The 9,418-nt window shown below is 45.1% G+C and overlaps 1 protein-coding gene across 2 annotated transcripts in view; it reads right to left on the minus strand.

Annotated features, from left to right (window-relative positions):
* LOC139408824 (phosphatidylinositol 4-kinase alpha-like) overlaps positions 1-9,145 on the minus strand; it is a 44,422-nt gene extending 35,277 nt beyond the window's left edge. The window contains exons 1-6 of one of the 2 annotated variants that reach the window (XM_071153184.1): positions 8,952-9,145; positions 2,518-2,634; positions 2,228-2,321; positions 1,973-2,134; positions 1,508-1,770; positions 1,216-1,282 (exon numbers count right to left, since the gene is read on the minus strand). In XM_071153184.1, coding sequence (XP_071009285.1) covers positions 1,216-1,282; positions 1,508-1,770; positions 1,973-2,134; positions 2,228-2,321; positions 2,518-2,634; positions 8,952-9,050 — 802 coding nt within the window. In that variant the 5' untranslated portion in view covers positions 9,051-9,145. The remainder of the gene's footprint in view (positions 1-1,215; positions 1,283-1,507; positions 1,771-1,972; positions 2,135-2,227; positions 2,322-2,517; positions 2,635-8,951) is intronic. The other variant, XM_071153183.1, reaches the window with a different exon arrangement.
* Between the last annotated feature and the right edge of the window lie 273 nt (positions 9,146-9,418).

Below are 9,418 nucleotides of genomic sequence, written 5' to 3' on the forward strand. Positions count from 1 at the left end.
GATGGAACATTAATGCGAGCTGTGGCAAGAAGGTTTGCTGTGTCTGTCAGCGTAGTGTCCAGAGCATGGAGGCGCTACCAGGAGACAGGCCAGTACATCAGGAGATGTGGAGGAGGCCGTAGGAGGGCAACAACCCAGCAGCAGGACCACTACCTCTGCATTTGTGCAAGGAGGAGCACTGCCAGAGCCCTGCAAAATGACCTCCAGCAGGCCACAAATGTGCATGTCTGCTCAAACGGTCAGAAACAGACTCCATGAGGGTGGTATGAGGGCCCGACGTCCACAGGTGGGGGTTGTGCTTACAGCCCAACACCGTGCAGGACGTTTGGCATTTGCCAGAGAACACCAATATTGGCAAATTCGCCACTGGCGCCCTGTGCTCTTCACAGATGAAAGCAGGTTCACACTGACCACATGAGTCTGGAGACACCGTGGAGAACGTTCTGCTGCCTGCAACATCCTCCAGCATGACCGGTTTGGCGGTGGGTCAGTCATGGTGTGGGGTGGCATTTCTTTGGGGGGCCGCACAGCCCTCCATGTGCTCGCCAGAGGTAGCCTGACTGCCATTAGGTACAGAGATGAGATCCTCAGACCCTTGTGAGACCATATGCTGGTGCGGTTGGCCCTGGGTTCCTCCTAATACAAGACAATGCTAGACCTCATGTGGCTGGAGTGTGTCAGCAGTTCCTGCAAGAGTAAGGCATTGATGCTATGGACTGGCCTGCCCGTTCCCCAGACCTGAATCCAATTGAGCACATCTGGGACATCATGTCTCGCTCCATCCACCAACGCCACGTTGCACCACAGACTGTCCAAGAGTTGGCGGATGCTTTAGTCCAGGTCTGGGAGGAGATCCCTCAGGAGACCATCCGCCACCTCATCAGGAGCATGCCCAGATGTTGTAGGGAGGTCATACAGGCACGTGGAGGCCACACACACTACTGAGCCTCATTTTGACTTGTTTTAAGGACATTACATCAAAGTTGGATCAGCCTGTAGTGTGGTTTCCCACTTTAATTTTGAGTGTGACTCCATATCCAGACCTCCATGGGTTGATAAATTTGATTTCCATTGATAATTTTTGTGTGATTTTGTTGTCAGCACATTCAACTATGTAAAGAAAAAAGTATTTAAGAATATTTCATAGGATGTGTGATTTTAGTGTTCCCTTTATTTTTTTTAACAGTGTATATTGCTTTTCTTATATTTCCTCACCTTCAAAGTACTGTGCAGACGGATCAACTGGGCAGCTGAGGGTCAGTCCTGCTCGCTCTGGACTGGCCTACAGAAGAAAATAACATTTTCAGACATTTCAAAAACGAGACTCCTTTGACCTCTAGTGGCAGGGTATGGTAGTACAGACGTATTCTCTGTACTGAAATAGAAACAGTAACAGAGGAGCCCTTGAGTCTTATGGTGTCTCCCTGACACACAATGAGCAGTAATGACAGTACTATGGTGAAGCAGTAGTGATGGTAGTAGTGTTGGTATAGTATGGTAATAGTACCTGCTGTGATATGCTGGACACGGAGCTTCCTTTGCGCCTGATGGTGTCTCCCTGACAAACTGTGAGCAGCGAGGCCGGCATGATGGAGCGGAAGTCGTTGAAGGAGCGCCGTCGTGACGGGTCAGCCTCCTCGGCACCGGACAGCAGCGGGGCTCCCGCCCGCGGGAATAGCTTGGACAGCAGGGGCTCCTCTGTGTTGCTATAGCGACCGAAGGCCCGGGCCACGCCCAACAGGCAGGGCACAGTGTACCGGCACAGGTATTCTAGGGAGGAAGGGAGAGGGGTGAGAGAAAGAGACAGACAGGTGAACAGCTGCTTTTTTCATTCTATGCTCTTTCTGTGTCCATCTACGTATATCACAACGTTTGTGAGGAGGACAAGAGAAATGAACTCAACAACTAACCTGGAACATTTTCATTAAACACTGTTGAAAGTGAAATGGTGACATAGAGAGCATGCTGGTACCTTTATCATGGCTCTCTGGGTCCAGGCAGATGTCCAGCAGGACCTGCATTATGTCCATGATGGCCTCCAGGATCTGTCCTCGCAAGGTGTTATCTCGCTGGGCAACGTCAGATAGAAGAGTGCCCAGACAGAAGCAGAAGTTCTCTGCTACCGGCAGGATCTCTGTAGGACAGGAAGATAGACCATCAACCAGTCACAGGATGAATTCATACTGAATGCCGTGAGACAGACAAACGCTTGCATCTCTTTCCTTACCAAGTCCCTTGCTTCCAGAGCTTTCTTCGATCCATTGAACTCTGGGAAGTCCCTTCAGCAGCCCCAACAGGTAGGGGATGATAGCGTCTTTGTGCTGCAATAAAAACATCAAATCGCAAAACACTCGAGCAAAAGCCACTAAACAGCTAAGGGGGGCACACAGGGTGCTGAGATAGTAGCCAGTTATTGGTCTGACAGGGTCAGGGACTCAAGGAACATCCGTCCCATATAAAGCATTATAAAAACACAACCATTAACAGAGTAGGCCTAGCTGCTTCAGTTCAATCTACCTGTAGGTCCGACTCGACCAGGAAGATGCCCAGAGCTATGACCGCATCCCTCCTCCTCTCGTCCAGCTGGAACACCCCTCTGAAATCTACTGGACACATGCATTGTAGCTTCTGGACCTGAAACAGAGATGAACAGCAAACGTGGCTTGTATTTTGCTAACTAGTCAGTCCATCAGTCCTAACCGCTACCAATAGGGGATAAAACTAATTTAGTATCTTGCCCTATATCGCAGTTATTCAACTGGTGGGTCAAATCCTGGATGATGATTGGTAAAAACAGCATTCCAGCCGGTGTCTATTCCACATGTTTCCACCGGCTAAAGCTACGCAGTTAAAATGCCTATTTACTCTGTTCCATCTGACTGTGCAATCCACTTTCTCATCAGCCCAGCCAGGCAATTTATACTCTTGATCACCACAATGAAAAGCATCTAAACATTATCTCACATTTCTTTCAGACTAACATTTAGTTTTCAACAGCAGAGATGTGTATAAACCTAGCTGTCTGTCTCTCCGACATTTGCAACATTGTTTCAATATTCAAATTGATGTCCAGCTGTCCCATAGTAATGAACGAGTCTGGATGAAACAGACAGACAGGCAGCTTTTCTCAGGCAGTCGAAATCATGAATCAGCATAATTTGTATGGATATATCCAAATAAATGTCACTAGAAAACAGCTTAAAAATATGCAAATGCTGCTACTTTGTTGTTATTCTGGCTGCACTGTTTGGGTGACTAAGTTGCCGTAGTTGGCTAGATAGAAAGCAAGGGATAATAACGTTGCCAGTCAGTGTGGCAATAGAACATTTAGAACGAACGAGTGGGTCACGTCCATAGATAAAGAACAAAAAGACTGACCGATAGGGTCGCGTCTCTGGCAACCGAACCGAAAGTAAGAACGACCAGCCGGCTCAGGTAGCAACCCTTGATTTGTGTCGGGACTATATCTTGTGGAAGGATGAAATAGTATAAGTGATAATGCCCTTGAAGCCGGTGTTTGGAGAATAACAACACACGTACCAATATATCCTTCAAACACGGGCTTTTCTGCAATAAAAAAAAAAGTGTAATTGTTGCCAGCAGCACAGTTACAGTCACTAACGTTCTAGATAACATGAAAACAGCTTAACCAGCTCTGCCTGGGTGAGAAAAACAGTGACTGAGGTGTTCTCTCATTTGTGACTGGAAGTAGCTAGCAAGCTAGCCAACTTTAGCCAGTTAGCTTGGGTGCTTGACTGCCGTTGTGAGGTCAGCAGCAGTTACATTACAAAGCACGCTCATCCGTTTTTAGTGTAATTATGGCAAAAGATTATAAAAAATAAAACAAATTATTTGGCTGATAGAATGGTTTTTCTTCTACCTGCCACATTGGCTGGTGGACCAAAAAGTTGGTTTCAGGCTCTAAACTAACTATATTTTGCTATCAAAGCTTGAGTTTTTAAATAAAATATGCTCTGAGAAGAACAACATTGTCAGGCAAGGCATATAGCTAATATGCTGTGATAATGTACAAGTCCTGTCTACTGCACAAACCTCTATCAGGTTGGATGGGAAGTGTTGCTGCACAACTATTTTCACGTCTCTCCAAAGATGTTCGATCGGGTTCAAGTCCGGGCTCTGGCTTGGCAACTCAAGAATATTCAGAGACACTTGTCCTGAAGCCACTCCTGCATTGTCTTGGCTGTGTGCTTAGGGTCGTTGTCCTGTTGGAAGGTGAACCTTCGCCCCAGTCGGAGGCCCTGAGCAGGTTTTCATCAAGGATCTCTCTGTATTTGCTCTGTTCATCTATGCCTCAATCCTGACTAGTCTCTCAATACCTGCCGCTGAAAAACATCCCTACAGCATGATGCTGCCACCATCATGCTTCACCGTAGGGGCGGTACCAGGTTTCCTTCAGAAGTGACACTTTGCATTCAGGCCAACGAGTTCAATCTTGGATTCATCAGACCAGAGAATCCTGTTTCTCATGGTCTGAGAGTCTTTAGGTGCCTTTTACTGAAGAGTAGCTTCTGTCTGGTCACTACCATAAAGGCCTGATTGGTGTAGCGCTGCAGAGATGGTTGTCCTTCTGGAAGGTTCTCCCATCTCCACAGAGGAACTCTAGAGCTCTGGCAGTGACCATCGGGTTTTTTAAATGTTATTTACCCTTTATTTAACTAGGCAAGTCAGTTTTCAATGGCGTCCTAGGAACTGCCTTGTTCAGGGGCAGAACGACAGATTTGTACCGTGTCAGCTCGGGGATTCAAACTTGCAACCTTTCGGTTACTAGCCCAACGCTCTCCCTGACCAAGGCCCTTCTCCGCTGATTGCTCCGTTTGGCCGGGCGGCCAACTCTAGGAAGAGTCTTGGTGGTTCCAAACTTCCTACATTTAAGAATGATGGAGGCCACTGTGTTCTTGAGGACCTTCAATGCTGCAGACATTTTTTGGTACCTTTCCCCAGTTTTGTGCCTTGACGGACAATTCCTTTGACCTCATGGCTTGGTTTTTGCTCTGACATGCACTGTCAACTGTGGGACCTTATATAGACAGCTGTGAGCCTTTCCAAATCATGTCCAATCAATTGAATTTACCACAGGTGGACTCCAAGCAAGTTGCAGAAACATCTCAAGAATGATCAATGGAAACAAAATGCACCTGAGCTCAATTGAGTCTCATAGCAAAGGGTCTGAATACTTATGTAAATAAGCTATTTTCGTATTTTATTTTTAATAAATTAGCAAACATTTCTAAAAATGTTGTTTTCACTTTGCCATTATTGGGTATTTTGTGTCGATTACTAAAGTTTTTATTTAATTGATTTTAGAATATGGGCTGTAACGTAACAAAATGTGGAAAAAGTTAAGGGGTCTGAATACTTTCCTATGGCACTGTATGCATGCAATGCTCTGATGCATGTAGTGCTCAAATCTCTGACACCTGAACTGTGATGTGGACAATTATTGTTTTAGGAAAGTAAAACCCCCCCAAAGTATGCTACATATCGAAACACAAGGAATGGTGTTTTGGTAATTTTTTATATACTGTTTTTAAGGACACGTAAATGTGCCTCATTTGGCCAATATCACTTGTTTATTGTTTGTTTGTTTATTATTGTTTACTTCAGAATCGAATGCATACGGATGTCCGGTAAATTTCTCAAATTGTCTGGTAAATTAAAATCTTCCCAGTCACATTGTTCAGAAACTCTGGTGTGGGGTACAGAGATGAGGTAGTCATTCAAAAAATCCTGTTAAACACCATTGAACACAGAGTGAGTTCATGCAACTTATTATATGGCTTGTAAAGCACATTTTTACTCCTGAACTTATTTAGGCTTGCCATAACAAAGAGACAACTTATTGACCCAAGAGATTTAAGCTTTTCATTTTTAATACATTTGTAAAAATGTAGCCCACAGCCCCAATATCCCACCAGTAATACAGGAAGGATACTAACGTTGCTGCAGATTGCCGAGAATGACCAGTTAGCTGTGTAAACTCGTCAGGCCCCAGAACTACAACCACCACTGGCTACTAGTCAGGCCCCAGAACTACAACCACCACTGGCTACTGGACAGGCCTCAGAACTACAACCACCACTGGCTACTGGTCAGGCCCCAGAACTACAACCACCACTGGCTACTGGTCAAGCCCCAGAACTACAACCACCACTGGCTACTGGTCAGGCCCCAGAACTACAACCACTACTGGCTATTAGTCAGGCCCCAGAACTACAACCACCACTGGCTACTGGACAGGCCCCAGAACTACAACCACCACTGGCTACTGGTCAGGCCCCAGAACTACAACCACCACTGGCTACTGGTCAAGCCCCAGAACTACAACCACCACTGGCTACTGGTCAGGCCCCAGAACTACAACCACTACTGGCTACTGGTCAGGCCCCAGAATTACAACCACTACTGGTCAGGCCCCAGAACTACAACCACCACTGGCTACTGGTCAGGCCCCAGAACTACAACCACCACTGGCTACTGGTCAAGCCCCAGAACTACAACCACTACTGGCTACTGGTCAGGCCCCAGAACTACAACCACTACTGGCTACTGGTCAGGCCCCAGAATTACAACCACTACTGGCTACTGGTCAGGCCCCAGAATTACAACCACTACTGGTCAGGCCCCAGAACTACAACCACTACTGGTCAGGCCCCAGAACTACAACCACTACTGGTCAGGCCCCAGAACTACAACCACTACTGGTCAGGCCCCAGAACTACAACCACTACTGGTCAGGCCCCAGAACTACAACCACTACTGGTCAGGCCCCAGAACTACAACCACTACTGGTCAGGCCCCAGAACTACAACCACCACTGGTCAGGCCCCAGAACTACAACCACCACTGACTACTAGTCAGGACCCAGAACTACAACCACCACTAACTACTGGTCAGGCCCCAGAACTACAACCACTACTGGTCAGGCCCCAGAACTACAACCACCACTGGCTACTGGTCAGGCCCCAGAACTACAACCACCACTGACTACTGGTCAGGCCCCAGAACTACAACCACCACTGACTACTGGTGAGGCCCCAGAACTACAACCCTCACTGACTACTGGTCAAGCCCCAGAACTACAACCACTACTGGTCAGGCCCCAGAACTACAACCACCACTGACTACATTGTCTCCTCATCCTTTAAGGACACACTCATGACCTGGTCAGCTCAAAGACGTTGAATCAACCTTGCACAATTAGTTTTATTGGGGAAAAGAGCTGTATTTATACACTACTAGAGTAGCTGCCTGTTGTATTACGATTGCTAATGTGTGCTTGTTACTATATTTAGGTGGAATTGCCCATTGTTGATATGCTGTAAGTGTGTGAATGAGATTAAAACATGAACACATTGAAAAACTAGTTGGCGTCAGCTATTCAAACAATTCAAAAAAGAATAAAACAATACAAAATGAACAAGGGCTACTTATATTCAAACCAACAGTCTTTATAGGCATGACTGTTGTACACAATTCTAAACAAAAATGCTCATTTTACTAAATTCCTATTTACAGGTGGTTTAACCTCCAGCAACTGTTATAACGGCAGCCATATTGGATTTGAAGCAAAAAAATACAAGGTAATCTGTGATTGGCCCTTTGACTTAATCGCAAGACTAGGGGCTATAGATACAAAATCACTTAAGGAACCTTGGACCCAAAAAGTTTTTATTTCTATGTCTGAGCCCACTTGTTTTCCGTAGAGCCTATTACAATAGCCACAACATCAACACATTTCCAACTGTATGCATTATTTCCAGGCATGACCATACAGCACTGAATGAGTGCAAAAAGTTTACATTTACCATAATGAGTTTATATTTCCGCCTATTGTATCTGTCTGTTTACAGGTATAATGCTATTTATGTGTGTAGGGCAGACAGCTGACTACTTGTATAACAAATTTGAGCAATATTAGAGCTTGTAATATTGGGTTACATAAGTTTGTGGCCACTCCCCCCTCCAGCCTGGCATTATTCTGCACTGTTTGAGTTAAGGGGTGGTGCCATCAATTTAACCACTTTTGCAGTAAAACATTTTTACACAACCATCCATTTCATAGATGGGAGATATGGTTGTGTTTTGTTATACCTTGCCACTATTGATGACTTCCAGTTTTTTAATAGAGTTTGGCTGACAGTTCCTCCCACGCAGCTTTCCTGCCAACCGCTGAATAATTAGCCACGCAATACAACACACCCCAAATCATGTTGTTGGTTTTATATGACTGTGATATGTGAAATAAGGCAAATTACGTCTGTTGAAATCATAAACCGTATGGTTGAAATAAAGAATTCAGCACATTCAAGTAAATAGTAAATCAATCAATGACCAATGTTGACAAATAAATGGGGGCGTTAACTCATTTGACAGGTTTGACAGCTAGCTTGATAACTAATGGCTATACTAACTTCCTCATTCTGATGGAATGACAATCGACCATATCATCGACAGACAGCTAAAAGCGTACCTAGCAAATTGTTTGCTAGTTATTAAACTAGGTTGTCAGTATGGGCTAGTTCGTTTTGCAAGGCACGGTGCTCCGGGTAGGCGGAGTTTGGTCATCTTAGACCTTTCCATTGGTCCTTAAATGCAATCTTCATCCTCCTGGGCACCGGGTCATGCAAAACGAACTAGCCCAATGTGTAAAACTGCCTTGTTGTTGTATCGTGTTCCGATGTAGAATGACAAGCCAAAGCAAGGGCCTTGTTTGAGAATGAATGACTAACAAAGTTAGTAAACTGTTTCCCCAACAGCTGTGTAGCTTATGGAAAACGAGTAGCTAGCTAGTAGCTGGTCTCGATAGCATCGCACATCACTGAGTTAGCCATGTACATATAGCAACAAGGTACACATGTAATGTTAACCGAACCTAATAGCCAACTTAGCTAGCATTAGCTCACTAATGCTTTTAAATCATTCATACTCACCTTATCTATTGGCGCAGGGCGGTGTGCGGCCAAAGAGCGCGCCAAGGACAAGACAGTATTGAAATAAAACCCTCTGGTTCCTGTTGCTTTCGCAGACATTTTTATAATTCAACACAAACAGGTAGTAAGAACATTTTACAGCGCTTACCGCTGCGAAGAGGGCAAGCTAACTAGATAGCGGACACCAACAACTACGGCGAGCACGTGAGTTCATACGGCGCAGTACAAGGTCATTAGAAAAATGCGTTGTTAATGGTAAGCAATGATCAAGGTTTTGAAGTCAAACAATTTGAGAACTCGAATGTTTCTCAAATCATGTCTGCTGAGAACCAGAAATTGAAGAATTATATAAGATTAATTAAATGTCAAATGTTCCAGTTGGGTTGACAATGAATAGGGGATCATAAACAATAGGTTTGAAAGCTCATGTGGTCACACAAACATCTTGATGTGGGAGGATGCAGCTT

Source organism: Oncorhynchus clarkii, chromosome 5 (genome assembly GCF_045791955.1).
Source record: "Oncorhynchus clarkii lewisi isolate Uvic-CL-2024 chromosome 5, UVic_Ocla_1.0, whole genome shotgun sequence".
Lineage (NCBI taxonomy): Eukaryota > Metazoa > Chordata > Actinopteri > Salmoniformes > Salmonidae > Oncorhynchus > Oncorhynchus clarkii.